The sequence below is a fragment of the Platichthys flesus genome, chromosome 24 (assembly GCF_949316205.1).
Source record: "Platichthys flesus chromosome 24, fPlaFle2.1, whole genome shotgun sequence".
Taxonomy (NCBI): Eukaryota; Metazoa; Chordata; class Actinopteri; order Pleuronectiformes; family Pleuronectidae; genus Platichthys; species Platichthys flesus.
In genome coordinates, this window is record NC_084968.1 from 13472634 (window position 1) to 13492002 (window position 19369).

General features: G+C 44.4%; 1 protein-coding gene and 1 long non-coding RNA gene across 2 annotated transcripts in view; one reads left to right on the forward strand and one right to left on the reverse strand.

Annotated features, from left to right (window-relative positions):
* LOC133949680 (uncharacterized) overlaps nucleotides 1–9196 on the forward strand; it is a 90971-nt gene extending 81775 nt beyond the window's left edge. Inside the window, exons 5-6 of the long non-coding RNA XR_009920166.1 lie at nucleotides 7333–7369; nucleotides 8896–9196. This is a non-coding gene — a long non-coding RNA (uncharacterized LOC133949680). The remainder of the gene's footprint in view (nucleotides 1–7332; nucleotides 7370–8895) is intronic.
* Nucleotides 9197–9650: 454 nt separating this feature from the next.
* exoc6b (exocyst complex component 6B) overlaps nucleotides 9651–19369 on the reverse strand; it is a 63183-nt gene continuing 53464 nt past the window's right edge. Inside the window, exons 21-22 of the mRNA XM_062383536.1 lie at nucleotides 12732–12844; nucleotides 9651–11758 (exon numbers count right to left, since the gene is read on the reverse strand). Coding sequence (XP_062239520.1) covers nucleotides 11632–11758; nucleotides 12732–12844 — 240 coding nt within the window. The 3' untranslated portion in view covers nucleotides 9651–11631. The remainder of the gene's footprint in view (nucleotides 11759–12731; nucleotides 12845–19369) is intronic.

The following is a 19369-nucleotide window of genomic DNA, read 5'->3' on the forward strand; positions in this document are numbered from 1 at the left end:
TGCGTGCGTAAAGAGTGTGTGTGTGCGCGTCCAGCCAGAGGCACCAATGAGTGTTTATATAGTGCGGAGGCAACTGGAAGGCGAATAGGCGGCCAAGGGCTCCCGTCGCCCCCCTCCAGCCCTCCCACCCCACCCCACCTCACCCCAGCGTCGGCCGAGAGACTCCCCTCCCCTCTCCCTCCCCCCCTTCCTCCCTCCATCCCTCCTCCTCTCCTTCCTCCCTCCATCCCTCCCCTCTGCTCCACCTCTTTCTTGCTCCTGGAGGAACCCCTCTTCTTCCTCCCTCCCTCTCTCCCTCTCGCTCCCTCCCTCCCTCCAACCTTATCCTCCCTCCCCTCTCTCCTCTCCCTCCTCTCTCTCCTCTCCCTCTCTCCTCTCAGGAGAAGGGGTGGTGGTGTAAAGTGAGCGGCAAGCGGCGCAAGAGGAGAGGAGGCTTGGAGCGTGCTGGAGCTGGCAGCGCGCCAGTTCGGAGAGAGAGAGAGAGAGAGAGAGAGAGAGAGAGGGTGTGTGTGTGTGAACGGTTGTGAGCGAGCGAGCGAGTGTGTGTGCGTGTCGAGGAACACGGCTCGCAGTTACTTGTATGACTTCTGTCTACGTGCGCGCTCTTTAAACTAATCACCTGCAGACGAACAACTACGTTGCGCGCACACATGGGGACGTTACTTCACTTTAGGTCCCAAAGACATTAGGACAAAATCAATCAATCAATCAATCAATCAATTAATATCCCATCTTGTGACCTACTAATCGCTTGGGTCAATTCAACAAGCGCCTTTACGCACAGATTAGAGTTAAACTTGTTTCACTTGGATTCATCTGAATTAGTTTAATAAGTTATTTAATTAACGGATTAGTCCTTTATCATCTCCACCTTTGACTCTCTCTCTCTCTCTCTCTCTCTCTCTCTCTCTCTCTCTCTCTCTCTCTCTCTGTGTATTACATCATTCATCTATAATCTGATGTCGCCCACATCTCCCAGTGATGATCCTTCAGCATCACTATTACCCATCATGCACCTCTCATCTACCCATCATTCACTCTGACTATTTTCTGCAGAAAACGATCAGATCAAATGAACTGAGTGGCTTCAATTAGGTCCTCTTATTGTGTTGTGGGTTTATTAGAGGCTGTTACGTAACACACACACACACACACACACACACACACACACAGCAGATGAGTGTGAATGAAATCCTCATCGCAAAGTCAACTTCATTTATTTTCTCATTCATCTCCTCTTTTCTTCCTCTTTTCTCTCTTTCCCTCCTTCCTCTCCTCCTCCTCTCATCCCTTTATTCCCTCAAACAAAAAAAGAGAGCTCTCTCTCTCTCTCTCTTTTCTCCTCCTCTCCTCCTCATTCTTTCACACTCGTTCTCTGACAGCGGCTCAATGCTGCCGCCTAGCGGAGGAGAATCACATGCCAGCCGGATAGAAAGAGAGAGGGAAGGAGGGATGTGGAAAAGAAAGATAGAAACGGGATGATTGATCTTGTGAGTGCTCAGTGTCTATTCAGCAGTTTGTTATTTCTTTCTCTGTGTTTTCTTATGTTGGGAAACAGCAGGTTCACAAATTTAGTTCAAACATATTTTCCCGCTTCTCGACTTCATCTTCTTGAAAAAAAAAATCAGGAACTAGATTTTGGGGGAAAGTCTAAGTGTAGTGTTGGTTCTCTTGTCTTTTATTGTGAAGGGGCAGGCCGATGACTGCTTCCTCGGTCATTAGTCACATTTAATTCTGTTTAGCTTTGTACAATGTGTTTTTATTCTTTTATCTTAATGTGAATCTTCCTCCACAATGGACAGAGAGAAAAAACATCTCACCTCTAGATCCATTGAGTTGCTGCTCACGAGCTCTCATTATAAAACATGATCTTCCTCAGGACTTCCTGCAGTTTGCTTTCATGTAGTTTGTCGTCCTTGTTTATGTAAAAACTTGAAAACTGGAAGTTAGAGATCTTTACAGTCACAGAAACTATTTTTTAGCGTCATCCTGCCGACAAACTAACAAACCGCTGAAAAGTCCCAAACTGACTCAAATGTGTATATTATGAGAGTGTGTATATTTGAGGTATGTGTGACCTCAGCAAACAAACAAGTGACTCATGGATTACGGTCCTGTGTGTAATGCAGTGCACGTAAATCCTCCAGAAAAACAGCCTTAAGAACAATGTGTCCCCAGACGAGTTTCTACGAACTGACTCAGATTATTTAAAGAGAAGCAGCAGGTGAGAGTTCTGCTCGGCCTCAGAACCACAAACTCTGGAGATAAAGAATCATATTCATAAACCTGATCAGTTCACAGACTCGTCTTCAATGTTTCACCGGCCACCGAATGCCTCAGAGTGTGTTTCACGGTCGAGACGCGACAGGAACAGGAAGTGACGTCACAGCGTTTTCAAACCTGTGACACAGAAACTCACTTCAGGTGATGGAGGAGGGCGAGTCAGCACCACGGACAGTTCCATCTCAGCTCGGACCCGTGGAACTCAGAACACGTCTTCTTCTAACTGAGGTTTTTACTATTGATCACAAACTATTCTCATAAGAAACATGTTAGCCGATGTATACAATAAACAATGCAGAAGATTGTATACAAAAAAGTTACACAACATTTATATTATTACCTTTTTTTGTGCGTCCTCTAAAGGAGTTAATGCCAAATATAAAAAGCAATGACATTGTTCTCTGAAAAACTGATGCAGCATATAAACATGAGCTTGTGTAAACACTGATCAAATGTTTGTTTCTATGTTTATGTTTAGATTGAGTGGACTTTCAAAAAGTTGTTTTAATTAAGAAGTGAGTCAGAGAAGATTTAGTGAAGGAAAAGAAAACGTCAGCGAGTGGATTTGATGATGAAGCTGATTCACAAACGTTGATTCAACAGATCGAGGCGAGGGAACGACCGTCACACACACACACACACACACACACACACACACACACACACACACACAAATCCTCCTCATCCACTCCATTACAAGGTCACGACCTCTTGTGTAATGTGTCAGACTTCAGCGTTTTCATTCAAGGTCGAGAACAGAAAGATTTGGACGCACTTATCCCCGTTATGTGCCGAAGTTAGATAATTACAGCTGTGTGTGTGTGTGTTTGAGTGTGTGTGTGTGTGTGTGTGCGTGTTTGTGTGTCCCTTTGTATAAGCAAAGACGCCTTATCTTTACATTCCTCTGCTATGTCCATTTAAGCTTTTAACACTACCTAAACACACACTCTCACACTTCCATACCTCCGTTTGCCTGTGCGGGAGACTCTGTGTGAGTGTGTGTGTCTGTGTGTGTGTGTCTGTGTGTGTGTGCAGACAAGATGATGCGTGTGAGTTTTGCTTGCCAACGTATTTTCAATTTCCTCCGACCCTGTGGTGACCTTTTACGACTGATGTGTTTAGCTTAGGCTTGAGAGCTTAGTGGGACAGAGGAAGTGAACACACACACACACACAAACACACACACACACACACACACACACACACACACACACACACACACATATCTTCATGAAGTCAGGAGACATTACCCTGACTTACACTAATTTCCTGGAGACTCACTCTAAACCATAACTACTACTTAACTATAAACTAACCCTTACACTTAACCTTAACCCCTTAACCTTCACTCTAATATCTCAAATTATCTTAAACCCTTAACTATCACCTTAACCTCACCCTTAACTTTAAACTTAACATTAACCCTACCCTTAGCCTTACCTTTAAAACATGTCTACACCTTTAAATTGTATTCATTCAGTTTTATTTAACGTGATAAAGTTCCTCAGGTTTTTATCTGACTCATGTTTCATCTTCCCACCAGCGATTGTAGAAATCTGCTGAGTCGTGTTTGTGCGATCCTCAGTGATTCACATCCACTGATACAAACACATTCTTCTGAACTGAGACTTTTGCGTCACCAGCCGCTTGTTTGCATCTTTTTTTAGCTCTGCGGCTTCTCCACATCAGAATCAGGCGGAGGGAGAATTACCGAAAGTGGCGTCCTGTGCGATCGGTCCGTGCCGGGGGGGGCGTGATTATCTCTGGACCCACGGAGAACCAGCCATTAACGAATTAGGGCGGCTTTGAGGAAAGCTTGGCGGTTGTTCTGTGGGTTCAGGCCAGAACGTGTTGGATAATAGAAGAAGTTCATCGATCCATTGCTTTTACTGGTTCTACTGGGTTTGTTAACACAAAGTAGGACGAAGGCCGACTGGTGGAGTTTGAAGACAACAAACCTGAAACTGAAGAAGTGTCTCAGGGTGAAAGTAAGAAAGATGTCGGCCGCTCCTCGTTTGCGCTCGAGTCCCAAAGCTCAGAGCTTCATCACAACAACACGTTTGTTCTGAAGAAGTTCAAGATGAATTAAAGATGAACTTCAGGTTCTGGACGATCTCATCGTGGAAAAACACGATCATCCGACTTCAGGCTTTTATTAAAAAACAATAAAAACTTGTGTAACACAATCACAAGCTGTGCAGATCAGCTCTGTGCGTTTTATCGCCGTGCGTGCTCGAGCATGAGCTCCATTAACCGAGTGAGAGCGGCACAGCTGGGTAGAGCAGCAGATGCTCGGTAACGACCGATGAAGAAGAGGAAGAGGAGCGGCGGCAGGGCGGAGATGAAGAGGGCAACAAGAAAACAACAGGAAAGCCACCGTGGAGCGAGAGAACACACAAACAGACACACAAAGTGGCTCAGTGGATACAGATGTGAAGACACGTGGAGCTCGTTGGTTCTGGATCACAGATAATTGATGAAGTTTATTCTCTCTGTTAATGAACTCTTCGGTATCGGACTGACGGAGACCGTGAGACTTCCTCTCTCCTCTGGTTCCAAACTGAAATATAACATTCAAATCATTTTCCAAAACAAATCTAGAGAAATTGAATCCTCTTATTATCGCGTGTGAGCGATCAGAGAAGCAGGAGACGAGTCTGAGGGATCAGAGGAGGAGGATCTGAGCTGCGTTCGATGCCCACAGGACACAAGGTCACTGACTAATCGTGGTGCAACCGTCCAGGATTTCATGCAGAGATTCCTTCAACTAATTAAGTAGTTGAAGGAATCCCTCTTCAAATGTTCTGGATCGGGCCTTGTAGGGAGACTTCTGGGTAAAACAATGATGTGGGTTTAATACTTTGCTCCTCCAGGCTGGTGTGCGACAACTTAATTAGAGCCTCACTTGATCACAACTGTGTGTTTCCGGTCATGGTCTCACGTTTTCATGTTCTTCTGCTTCTCTGGGACGAGACGTTCCCAGTTTGAACTTGAGCTCACTCTTGTCTCAGGGAAGAGACCGAATGATGAGTCTCCCCTCAAACTACCGAGCTCAGGCCAGAACCTCTGGGTGATGAAACCATAAATAGTTCTTTATTGGAATCCAGAGAGACACAAGACAACCACAAAAAGACGACAATAAGATTCAAGACGACAAAACAACACTCACAATAATTCGTTGCTGTAGAGAAAATCGTCCTGATATCGATGAGTGAGTGACGCTTGGTCCCTGGCGGAGGAACAAGCTCTACTGGTGATCGACTGGTTCCTGTAGCAGCAAACTGGAGGCACTGGGTTGTGTTGACGTGTTCGAGATTTATGGGGATTTTCTCAGATCTCCAGTGATTCAGAGAAAGATGCGACCTGACGGATGAGATGGTTCATTCATACGTTCACTTCAAACTGTCCCAGAGCGTTGAGAGAAACATGAAGTAACTCCAGAGAAAGAGGGAAAGACAGTGAGATGAATGGATGTAAAGACTTTAAAAAGGAAGAAGAGAAGACAAAGAGACATCGGTCTTCTTCTTCTCTTCTGTCTCCGTCATCTGTTTCTTTCTTTCTTCTCTCGTCTGCGAAAGAGAAACTTTCATCCCCTCGCTCCGTTTTGTTTATTCTCTCTGTTAATGGCGTCACATTCTCCCCCCGCACGCCTCATTTGGTCTCCTCATTCATCACATGACTCTGTCAGTTAAAACTCCGAGCGCCACTCTGTCTTCTTCTTCTTCTTCTTCTTCTTCTTCTTCTTCTTCTTCTTCTTCTTCTTCTTCGTCATCCCGAGTCAGAGCGACGGCAGATTAAATCTCGTCTTCTTCTCCTTATCTGAACCAGTCCTCCTCGTCACCAGTAGCCGCATATCACTGGTCCCTGTGGAGCATTTAAAAAAACAAAAAAACGTTTCTCAAGTAAAACGTTTTTCACTTCCCCCCCCCCACTCATCGTTTTATGGGTTTATGGCCTTTTTTTCTTTGATACTGCGACACATCAAAATACTGTCTTTAATAACTATTACCTAAATCATCTATAATCAGTTTGAACTGTCATGTTGCTCCTCTAGAAAATACTTTTCTAGAGGAAGTACTTTTTCCACCACCTAGTATAAAACACCTGAACCTGATGATGTAACAATGGCCGACGTTACCACACCAGGAAAACAACCAACATGTTATTTACCATAAAAGAACTTTACAAACTCCAGTTGTGTCTCCGTCGCTCCAGATGTGTGACAGATGCTGTGGGTTCGATTCCGACACAGCGTCCGACCGCAGGCTGCTTGCCCCCCCCCCCCCCCCCCCCCGCTGCACCTCGATGCTTCCGTAAAGAGCGTCTGATCACCTGCTGACACACACACATCCCATAACTATTCCTCTGCACTGCACAGGGGGGCACAGTGTGTGTCTGTGAGTGTGTGTGTGTGTGTGTGTGTCTAACAACCCATTTCCCACAAACCTCATGAGTTACACATGTACATAACACTCATACTCAGTGACACACACACATAGTGTTAATCAGAGTTGATAGATAACACATGTAGCGCCAGTTTCCCATGATGACACACACACACAATGCCATCAGCTGCAAAACACAGTTCAGTAGGTCAACGCAATGTGTGTGTGTGTGTTCAGGATGATAGTGGGTATGAGTGTATTCAATGGCTCATTAATGAAGTAGTGTGTGTGTGTGTGTGTGTGTGTGTGTGTGTGTGTGTTTGGGTTATATCCACTTTTATGAGTGTTTTGGCTTCAGCAGTTGATGTGGAGGCAAATCAAGACATCTGGGCTCCATGAGTGTGTGTCTGTGTGTGTGTGTGTCTGTACGTGTGTGTGTTTTTTGTATACCATGCTTCATGCTTCTGCTCACCTTGTAATGTTTACGTCTCTCGCTGTGTTTTGGTCTCATTACGTGACCTCATCGCCGCAGTAATAACAAAAACAGGAAGCTGTTGTCGTCAGGAAGAAGTAAACAAACACACGGTCTGAGATGATGAAGGTGTAAATAAATCCAGGTGAAGATATGATTGTTTACGTTTGTTCTCTTGTTGTCTTCTTGCAGGTCGAGGGTATTTATCTCCAGACTGTGACATCATCAGGTAAATAACTTCTTAACTTAACTTAAGAATACTCTGATTTTGAAAGGACTTTTGTTGATGTTGTTTTATTTAAATTTTTCAAGCATATGCAAATAATCCAGTTTGGTTCAAATTCAATCAAGCTGCCAAAGTGTAATACTGATTAAGTTGAACAAATGAATGACAAACAAAGTGAATATGTGCAGCTTGTTTCCCAGAAGTCACGACGATACTCAGTCAGTTTCCCGGCTGAACAACTCTCTCTCTATTATGCACACACACACACACACACACAGGCGGACACACACTAACACACACTAGTGAGCACATTTCCGAAAACCTCCCCAGAGAGGTCTGTATCGAATCAGATCTAAAACGGCAATTACAGTAATGCCGCCCGACACTTAAATGTTTTTGTATTCACCGTGAATACCAGGGGAAAAATCCTGCAAACACACACATGTACACACACACACACACACACAGACACACATTCACAGAGCATAACAACCCCCAGTGCACAGAGCTATCAGGTCTCTGCTCAGCCTTAATAATGGGCTTCATTATAATTCACTTTTCTACATATGTGGTTGGGAACAAACAAAGGAATGGAGAAGCTGGCAGTGCTACACACACACACACACACACACACACACACACACACAGTAGTGTTTCAGAAAGAAGAAGAATCCACTGGTCAGGCCGCAGCTATTTTTGGAGGATTATTAGTAAAACTCACTGTGGATGAAGAACGATAAAAGAGATGAACAGATAGAAGATGAGAGAGAGATGAGGAGGAGGAGGAGGAGAAGTGAAGAGCTGGACCACAGGCATCCAGGGAGACGTCCAGATGAACCATGTGGTCGTCCTGCAGCTCGGGGGACATTTCCACTTTCACATCAAGTTTCTTTCTGGTGTGTCGTGTGCTGCTGGGAATTAAAAAGAAAGCCAAACCCACAACTTCCAGTTCCTCGGAGTCTCGATAAACCAGAGCTGTGATGGTTTCAGAAAAGATAACACGTTTATTTACCATCCATGTTTCCGTGTGTTCTTTATATTAAAGGTGTGGAAACCGGCCAAAGTCTAAATCTGTCTAAAGTTTACATGAGACTCTGAGTAAAAGTGATGGTGCTTCATATTTAATCTTTTTAATCAATAACCTCAGATTTAATGTTCAGGAAATGGAATCATTTTATTTTTACCTAGAAAGCAGTGAGACAGGAGAGCAAGTGAAAGTCTCTCACACACACAGACACACACAGAGCTTTAGGTGTTTCTGTAACCTTTGACCTCTCAGGCTCATCAATAACCAGGAGGTAGAGAGAAGTGTGTGCTGTCTCATCCGTCTTCATTAGGACTGTGTGTGTGTCTGTGTGTGTGCGTCCTTCATTTCCCTTGGGATCAGTAAAGTATGTTTCTCCCTGGAACGAATAAATATAACTTTATAATCTCTTCTTATCGTCCCTCAGTGTCTGTGGAGGAAGAGAAGTTGGTCATATCTCATATTTCATATCTCACTGATTCTGTAGTTTTTATCTCGCACACAGGAGCCGGACGATATGCAAAACCAGGCCTGAACCAGGAAGTGACGACGCTGTTGAAAACTTTATCGACACGAACAGGCACGAACTCTCTCTCCTGAACTCGACCTTCATGATATTACATCTGCATCTCGGTCAGTAACTTACAATGACTCAGCAGAAATTTTAAAAGATTTGTTGGTTTTAATTATCAGTCTACAGTAGAAATACAACTTTTATAAAGTGAGGGTTCTATTTGTTGTCATGTTAAGATGTTGTGTTGCTTTCACTCTAAAATGTCCTGAGCTTCAGCTTCTCCTTATTTCATCCATCATCACAACTCTTGGTTGGAAAGTTTTGACCAACTTCTTGCACAAGAAAACGACAACCTATGACTTTTAGGTCCATCAGCTGAAGGTCCTTCTGTCTGGAGGAGGAAAAGAAAGACTGCATGAATATTTTAAACTGGAAACTGCAGGTGGAGCCAGAATTTACAAAAGTTAATTGAATGAATAATAAAGCAGGAGAGAGCCGAGGAAACCTGGAGCACACAGAGAGGTTGTGTTGCTTCGGATCTGCGTCGCTACCCTTCACTGAACACACAACTCCCACCTGCAGCGCCAACACACACACACAGTCGTTAATCACGTGCTTCACAGCAGACACCCACGCTGTCTGAGAGGTCAAAGGTCAGAGAAGCAGTAGAATCACACTCTCTGGTGTGTGAACATAAAGAAAGGAAATGGATGATTACAGAGAAACATCAAGAAACAGTCGAGAGAAATTATTCAACAGTTTAACATTTATTCCATATTTGTCCGATGCAATTTTTTTTTCAAATGCGTTAGTACTTTATTTAATGTGTTAGTGGTTTAATGCAACAGCTTCGTTTACAGTGCGTCCGTCTCAATAAAGATTTACAAAATACAGATCATCAGTAACTGAGGGTTGTCAGTTCCAACGCGTGGGCCGTTGTGTGTTACTGCCATGGTGCCCTTAAGCAAAGGACTGGAGTATTACTAATAAATGTAAAGGGTTATATTTGTCCAAAATTCTGCAACCTAAAAATAAAAGCTCCAGAGATCCCTTGTTGTCCGTGTAGTGTGGAAGTTCAGTCACTGGGTCCGAACACCAGAGAAGGAAGATGAAAGAGAACACATTAAAGGCACATTGAACAGTCCCCGCCCCCTTTTCCTTAATAACAGCACAGTGACACGTGAACACAACACGAATATCTCGAGTCAAAATTCACCGAAATTACAAAGCAGGAAGCAAATCTTTCCTCCTTCCGATTGGACGAGAGGCAACGGTTCACAGCGAAAACATCAGCGTACAGTTGATTTCACAGTGCACACACATCGCAGTAGATCAAAAGAGAGTTTGAAGTTCGAATCCCTTTTTTAAAGCGCAACGATTAACACACACAAAATCCTGCAGGTTCCATTTCTGCTATTGCACCGAGTTCAAGAAAAAAAGGCAACACGAAGATCCACTAGCTCCAAAAATAACTATACAAAGGTTTGTGTAGCCAAACGACACCCACAACTCTGCGTATGGAAGACATGACTGTGTGTGTGTGAGTTTACACAAATTCTCTTTCTAGTCAAAAACTAAGAAAACAGTTTTCACTTTAGAGCCGTTGCCCAATCGAGGTATCGTCCCGTCTTTAAGACCGAGCTGTCGATACAAGGTATAAATGCTCAGGCAGCGCCCCCCACTGGAAAGGGGCGGAACTACACACCCCTCAACTTCGCCAGATCCAAGCCGCCATTCAAGTGTTCAACGAGAAATTGTTTTATCTCTTCAGGACCTGATCTCGAGTTCATTGCTTGGAAAGGACGATGGAGACGACACCCCCTGGTGTACATTCAAAACACATCATGGAAGACGTGGAAGGCCGTGAGCAGCCGAGGAAGGTAAATGTCAACGTTGTAGTTTGACGTTTCTGAATCGAAAATTAAAATCTCCAAAAGAGTACGAGTTTTCTGCAAAAACCCACAAAGATTCCCTCTCCCAGCCGCACAACGCAGGTTTCCGCGATTATCGGACTCACAAATGTCTCGGTAACAACGAGGCTCGATGGCGTCCGGCAAACTGAAAGATTTAGTAATTAATACTTTAAACTAAGGAACTTAAGTAGATTAATCTAGAATTTAATGTGAATATGATTCATAACTGAACTGTTTGTTCCCCACGTGAAGAACTCCACCCGTGAATCTTTTCAAATCTACGTTTAAGGCAGATGATGTGTTTTTAAATACTGTCAACAGACCGCAACCAAATTATGTGTTTTTGTCTCAACAACACCAACAACCTTCAGGCGATGGGGGGGGGGATATAGGCCACGAGTGGGAAACTGTAACTGACCCACTCAAACACGTCCACCATCGCCCCCTGAGGTCGGAGGTCAGACACGTTAAGCACCTTGTCACTTTACAAAACTTTACACAAAACAGGGAAACATTGTGCATTGGTTTGGGACTATTTTCAGTTGTGGATGGATACAAGTGAAAAGTTGTGTATTTAACGCTGCAGGACGGAGACAGTAAACGTCTCATCCCTGGTTTTGGTCTTGGTCGTGGGATTTGTTGACGCCCGGGACAAACCACCAGGATCCAGGAGAGTCCTCGTCCTCAGACAAACTGAAAAGTTCTGATTCCAGAAAAAAGGTTGTGCAGTGTGAAGTCCAGTGGAGTCCCAGGAAGTGAAGGTGAACAGCGATGGATTCGATCAGCCAATCAGGCGTTGGGGCCTGCTGTCCAATCAGGCGTGGTGCTGTGCGATGAGGTTGCGTAGCTGCTTGATGACGGTGTCGATGAGTTTCTGTCGGTCTCTGTCCGTCTTCCTGAACTGAGCGAAGACGTTGTTCTTCCTGCTCATCTCCTTCATCCTGCAGACGGAGGAGAAGAAGAAGAAGAGGAGAGGATGAGAGGAGGGAGAGAGAAGAAAACCAGATGTTTGAGTTTCACACTGTGATTCATCTTCTCTGGGTTTTAATTCAGTTAGTTTCAGAAATGTGCACAATCAGGAAAACAAGCATAGTCAGTCTCAAGACACCTGTTAAACCAGTGTGTGTGTCTCAACATGTGTGCGATTGTGTGTTTTGTCCCAGACTGTTGTGGACCTCCATTGAGTTCAGGGGGCCCAGCAGACCAGACAAGCCCCAGCAGGGTGCTTCCTCCCAGGCACAGAGGGACCACCAGGCCTGGGCCCTCCTGGAGCTCCAGAAGAAAGTACTGAACAACAGAGAGGATCATAGGAGTGTGTGTCTGTGTGTAGGGTGTGTGTTTATCTCTACAGCAGCTCAGCCCCTACACTGATAAACTGTGAGTTGTTGTTATAGTGATAACGGCCACAGTGATAAACATCAGGACGTGCGTGTGATTTTCCACACAACAAAACAAAATGAAGATTAAATCTCTCTTTCTGTCACACACACACTTTAGTAGTGATCTAAACTGTATTTACACACATGCTCATCACTACACACACACACACACACACACATCAGAGAAAATACTCACGGTTTAAAAGACCTAATAAAAAACAACATTAAGGACAAACAGGAGAGATGGAGGTGAAGAAGGATGTTGTGTGTTGAGACAATAAGGTTTAAGTGATCGATTAATCTGCTGATTCATTTGGGGAAATTGTAAAACTTGTTTAAATGTCTTTTAATGTCTGTTTATGACTTATTTGTTTAATCAAAGCCCAAATAAACACATCAGATAAGATAATAAACAAAAAAGATTAGCAGGAGTTTGTGTGTTTGATTATCAAGCCACTGAAGATCTGATTAACTACTAAACGAATGGATTCCAGCAGAGAAGCGATGAAGACGATGTGTGTGATGAAGGACTCACTTCTCCAGCAGGACCAGTGCAGTGTGTGGGTTCACTCTCAGGTATTTGCAGGTGGACTTGCCGTAGTCAGCGAGATACGTGGACCAGTCCCACTCGGTGAACAGCTCCAGTAACTGGACACAGACAGGAAGAGACGTGTTAATGAAACACATTCTGTTTCCTGTTGGTTCTCAGAAACACATTCTGGTTGTTTGGGGTTGAAATGATTCAGTTAAGTGGTGAGAACATAAACACATGGAGAAACGATGATGAGTCACAATGAGCGTAAACACACCGGGTTGTTCTGAGCTGTATTAAACTATGACACAGTTGTGTGTGACTAATTAATGAACTGTGTTTAAACTTCTTGGGAAACAAGCATTTGCTATCGTCTCCTAATCTGGTCTTTGTGAGTCGCTCTCTGACATAAAGATTCATCTCAAGCCTTAAACTTGAATATTCATCTCAAGCCTTAAACTTGAATATGAAACTTGAATAAAACTAATAGTGTTGAAAAGGTTAATATCTGTCGTGACACTTGAGACGCTTGATTAATTTACTGTTTACACAACAAACTGCTTTTGACTTAACAATGTTTTTAACCTGCAAATTCAATTTAGAACTAAAATAAACAAATTAGTTTAATGGTGCAAATGTCTGATTCGCTTCAGGGATCGAATTTCTAGGATCTTTTGTTTTACAGCTGAAAATATATTTACATTCAAATACAAAAACAAACAAAGAAGAAGAGGAAGAGGAGGGACGGAAGAAAGGTTAAGTCTTCCTCGAAACGGCTCCCATTAGAAACTGTTGCATAACCTATTGCTGCCCTGCTGAACTCCACCTAACACACACACACACACACACACACACACACACACGTCGGCCTGCAGACATACACACTTTCTGTCTCTCTATCTCTGTCTGTAAAACACACACACACACACGAGCAAGGAGCCCCAGTGAACTCTGGGTAACACCAAACACACACACAGATCCAGAGAGAGAAACCATATGTGAGCGAGGGATGAGAGAGGGAGGGACGCAGTACAGAGGGATGGAGACCAAAACCACATGTGGGAGAGAGAGAGGGCAGAGATAGAGAGAGGGTAAAGTAAGGGCAGATGAAGATGGGCAGATAAGAACGAGGGCAGAGGACGGACGAGGGATCGGAGATAAGGAACAGGAAGTGATGAAGACGAGGGCCGGAGGTGAAGGTGGTTTGAAGAAGAAGAACATTTTAAAAATTTAAATAAAAAAAACAGAGAAATATATCGTTTTCATTTTTTCAATTCTAAATAAAGGTCCATAGGAAAATAAAATACAGAAAAAGCTTTACGAGATTAAAAGATAAGTTCTTTAATCTGTCTGTGTTTCCTTCCCTGTGATTGGTCCAAACTGATCACGTGAGGAGCTCAGATCTTTTACCTGAAGTCCCCTCGTCAGAGTCTCTCAGGAAAACAGGAAGTGTCCTGAATACTTTCTCGGTCCTCGACCCGTGTTCCCTCTAAATCAGGCTGTGGAGGAAAGACTTAAGAGACGACCGGTTCCTGATCTTCTCCTCCATCCATCCCTCCCTCCCTCCCTCCCTCTCCCACTGTCTCTCTATCGCTGTTTTCTTCTCCCTCCCCAACTCCCTCCGGTCCGTTCACTTCTGCATTCACCGCTCGTTCGTTGTCCCTCCTTTGTCCCCGAGTTCACCCTCGCACGGCCGAGGTTTGACCTGCTAATCCTCCCGTATAAAGAAGTACAAACACACACATACAGAATGTACAGGCACACAAACAGGTACACACACACACAGTCCCATAAAAGCCCAAATGTCATCGGTCTTTGATGTTATGAGTCAGTTAATTAGGTAAATGAGACACACACAGTTGAGTTGATGAAGTAAACACAAAGTGAAAGTGAGGCCAGAGAAAACTCTCTCTCTCTCACACACACACACACACACACACACACACACACACACACACACACACACACACACACACACACACACACACACACACACACACACACACACACACACACACACACACACACACACACACACACACACACACACACACACACACACACACAGCTGCTGTCCCTGAGATTTGCATGTCGTGTTGGAACGATTCGCTTGTCATATCTCTTTCTCTTCTTCTCTCATTCTTTTTGTATCACAGATAACAGAAAACAAATGGTGTGTGTGTGTGTGTGTGTGTGTGTGTTTGCTATCTAGGACCGGATCACTCGTCCTTTCTCTGGAATCGCGCTCAGTGAATCTCTTTCCTTTTCCCCTCCGTCCTTATTTGTGTAAATCGGAGATAAGGGGAAAACAAATAGACTGAAGAAGAGAAAGAAAAGGAGGGAGAGGAGGATGAGGTGAAGGAGCGGACTGAAGATGCTATGTGATAAAGGAGAGAGGAGAAAAACATGAAAAAGGAAAGTGTGTGGGGGGGGGCTGGAGATAGATGGACAGAGGGAAGTAAATGAGAAGGTGTGCAGAGAGCAAAGATGAAGAGAAGATGTTAACAAAAGAAAAGTGGAGAATTGATGAGATAAAATAAGGAAGGAAAAAGTAGTGTAGATGAAAGAGGAGAGGAAATGAGGAGGAAGAAGAGAAAGATGAGGTAGTGACTGAAAAGAGGAGAGGATATTAAAATAAAAAATAAGAGTTGAAAAAAGAAAGGATACAGAGAGGAGAGGAAAAGAGAGAAGAGGAGAAACTGATAGAAGAGGAGAGGTGAAGAATGATGGGGAAGAAGAAAGAATGGAAAAAAGGAAGAGAAAGCAAAGGAAAAGGAGGAAGAGGAGAGGTGAAGAAGGTAGGGATGAAAATTAGACAGAGGAACAAGAAGAGGAGCGAAGGATGAGAGGAGAGGTGAAAGAAGAGAAGAAGAACAGTCAAATTAACAGGGAGGGGGAGTTTTGGGTGAACTTGAGGTCAGTAGGTAAATTTGGATGGAGGGAGGAGCGGAGGAGTGGAGGGTACACACATTAGGAGAAGAGAAGAAGAAGAGGAGGAGGAGGAGGATGAGGAGGAGGAGATAAGACTGATGGGAAGAGAAGAAGAAGAAGATGAAACAAAGAAAAGCTTTCCCAAGAAAAAACGAGGCACACACGAGCCAGCACGTCTGCCTGGCACGCACACACACACACACACACACACACACAGACAGACAGACACACACACACACAGACACAGACACAGACACACACACCGACACGCACACATAGACACACACACCTGACCCTCGTTTCACCCTAAACACACACGGAAAGAAAGTGCAGGTCTCTCTCTTCACCTCTCGCTGAACTTCTCTCTCCGTCTCGCTCCCCCTCTCTCACCTCGCCATGACCTCCCCCGTGCTATCGCTCCCGTCTCCACACACACAAATGCACGCACGCACACACACGCACACGCACACACACACACACACACACACACACGCTTCCTCTAATTCTTTGACTAGCAGAAAAACAAAGTGACGTGTTTTTCTCACATTTCTTGTTTGTTTTCTCTCGTTTCTCCTCCGCTAATGGGCCTCTCTCTCTCTCTCTCTCTCCCTCCTTTCATTCCTCCTTCCTCCTCCACTCTCTCTCCCCCTCCATCCTCCTCCACTCTCTCTCCTTCTCCTCTCTCTCTCTCCCTCCATCCATCCTTCCTCCTCTTCCACTCTCTCTCTCTCTCTCTCTACTCCTTATTATCATTCAACCCATCACTCCTTTCTCACTCCCCCCTTTTTGATATTTCATCTAATCTCCTACCTCTTACTGTTTCGACTTCACTTCTCTCTCTCTTTCTATTCTTTCTATCGTTCCACCTGTAGCTGCCCCCTTGCTCGCCTCCTCTAATCATCCATCTCTCCTCTCTTTCCATTCCTTATGCCTCCTCCTCTTTCCTTTCTGTTTTATATCTGCTAATCTTTTGCTCTGTATCGATACTTGCAGCCACTCTTATCGTCTTCTCCCTCTCGTTCCCTCTCTCTCCCTCTTGTTCCCTCTCTCTCCCTCTCGTTCCCTCTCTCTCCCTCTCTTTTCCTCTCTCCCTCTCTTCCTCCCCCTCGGTGTTTAGCAGACTTGTTAATGGTTATTCCGGCTGTGGATTTATTTGTTTAGAAACGTCGGGGAATCGCTGTGTTCCCGTTCGTAACGGCCAAACGACAGGGTCACCCAGAATTCATCATGTTTACACACACACACACACGCACACACGCACCGACAGACACACACACACAGACACACACAGGTTGTGATTATGTAATGTTTCCACTGAGACATTTCGGACCAAACACCCTGAACCAAAGTTTATCGTTTATCGACTAAACAGACGGGAAAGAAAAGACGATTAAAAGAATCTTCCTGATTAAAACAAGTCTTCTCCTCCGGCGTACCTTCACTCTCTCTTTCCTTCCATCATCCTCCCACAACTGTCCATCTCTTCTCTAAATCTGACAGGGACCAGGTCAAAGGTCGCTAAAAGCAACGAGAGCGGATTAGACTTTTATCAAGAAACGCAGCCACGATGGCACCCGTCTGTCTCTCCAGGACATTCTTTCCAAACATCCATCCATCAGTCTTCTTCTTCATCACCACACAGGTATTTAACATTTTCAACCAGAGGGAAGAAAGACAGGAAAGTGCTTCTCACTGCCGCCATGAAAATAAGTGTTTCCTCTGACGCCTGTCCGTCATCAGGCGTCTGTCATCTGAGGTCAAAGGTCACGGCCCCCTCAAACACACACAGCGCACTGACACCTGTCAATCATCTCTCTCTCGCTGTAGGTCTGGAGTGTGTTTAAGAAGAAAGAGAAAGAAGTGGAGGAAAGTAAGGACGGAGCGTTTTGACATCCGTCACCTTTGTGTCAGATTTTTATCTTTATCAGGAAAAACAACAACAACAACAGACGTCTGTCGTCCACGTCTTTGTTTCTCTGTGATTAAATCTCTCAGGGGTTAAAAGGTCACTGAAAGAGGAACAGAGTTTTCAAATGGCCACGAAGAAAGACGAGACTTAGAGGAAATAACAGAGGGAAGTTAAAAGCTTGAATAAATATTGTAGATGAATTTCACAGCAAAGTAACAAACATGGACTGAAGCCTTGAATTCAGATTTCTTTGCCATAAAGAAAGAGCATTCTTATAAATATATTCATAGTTTAAAGAGTTTATCAAATCTTTTAAATTCATTATCAGGCTTTAAATGTGTTTCCTACAACCAGACATAACCATGAGATGTTGAATTAAGGAAAACAGAGAAGAAGTAAGTCCTCTCGTCTGAGCAGCTTTGAAACCAGTGAATCCCCGATGACCACACACATCCCATCATATCTCGTCTGTCACAAGCCCACTGACAACCTGCGGCAGAAAAGGATTTTACACTTAACCCCAAAATCCGCTCCTGACCCCTGGAAGCCAGAGGTCAGAGGTCACATTCAGGGGTTATCAGTCAACGGCTGCCCGGCTACTGTCACACTCCACTCTCACTTCCTCACACGCTTTCTCCTCAGTGTTCCTCAACATTTGTTTCTTTAATTATGTGAAAACTCTGAACTGAATCACTTCATCTGGAACCCAGCTTGGATGTTTATCGCTTTGCAACAGGGAACTTATTTCTCCTCCTCACCGGAGAGCCAGAAGTCAAATGAAAACCAAAAGCTTGTATCTGCCTGCAGCCGCTGCCAGGAACCACAACACGGCTCAACGTGCACCGAGCTGCACTAATCAGCAGCAGGGTGGAATCTAGATCTGAGTATTTTATCGCTCCCTACAGAGAAGTTATCTGTTTGTGTTGGGTCAGAGGTCGGTCACGCTGCAGCTCCGCTGGAGTTTGCTCAAAGGCACGTTAGCAGGCTGGACGGCCGCCATGCATTAGCTTTATCTCTGCTAATCAAAAACATAAAATTAGACTTAGTCACAAATCAAAAGCTGCTGAGGTTCACAGCTCACGTCGGTTTGTGAAGCTGCAGCTTGGAATCTTGGGTTTTGGCGTTTTGTCCGTCCGCCATCTTGGTTTTTCTGAATAATCAGAAAACATTCACGTAAACGCCACGTTGAGTCAGAACAACAACTGAGACCCAACACTTCATTTGCACTTTGCAATTTGAAATCTACATCCACCGCAAGTTAACAAGTTTCAATGAAATAATAGCTGTGTTTATATTTTTGTTCAGGTTAAGTTTCTTCCACCTGTGCTCTAAGACGTGCGCCCACGGAGGATCGTACACGTTTAGTTGAAATAGAAAAACGAGCAGCAGCATCAAAGACTCGTTTTTTCGTGATGCATCTGTCGACTGAATCTTCATGTCACAGGCGTGTTCCTCTGAACTCTCAGCTTCCTTCCCTGACGTTCCCTTCTACTTCTCCTGCTTCGTCTCCAACCTTCTCCCTCTCGATTCTCTCCCTCCTCATCCTTCTCTCACTTACTCCATCTCTAATTCCCCATCCTCCTTCTCCCTCTCTCTCTCTCTCCCCACCACTCCTGCCTAAAAAAAAAGTGAGAGGGCTGAAATGGAATAAGTGTGGAGAAAAAAAGAAAAGACGAGAAAGAAACAAAAACAGGAGAAGAGTGCTGGTGGTTCAACCAGGGGTCTCCGCTGTCAATTAGACACTGCACAGAGGAAGAGAGGGCGAGCGAGAGACACAGAGGGACAGAGACGGAGTGAAAGA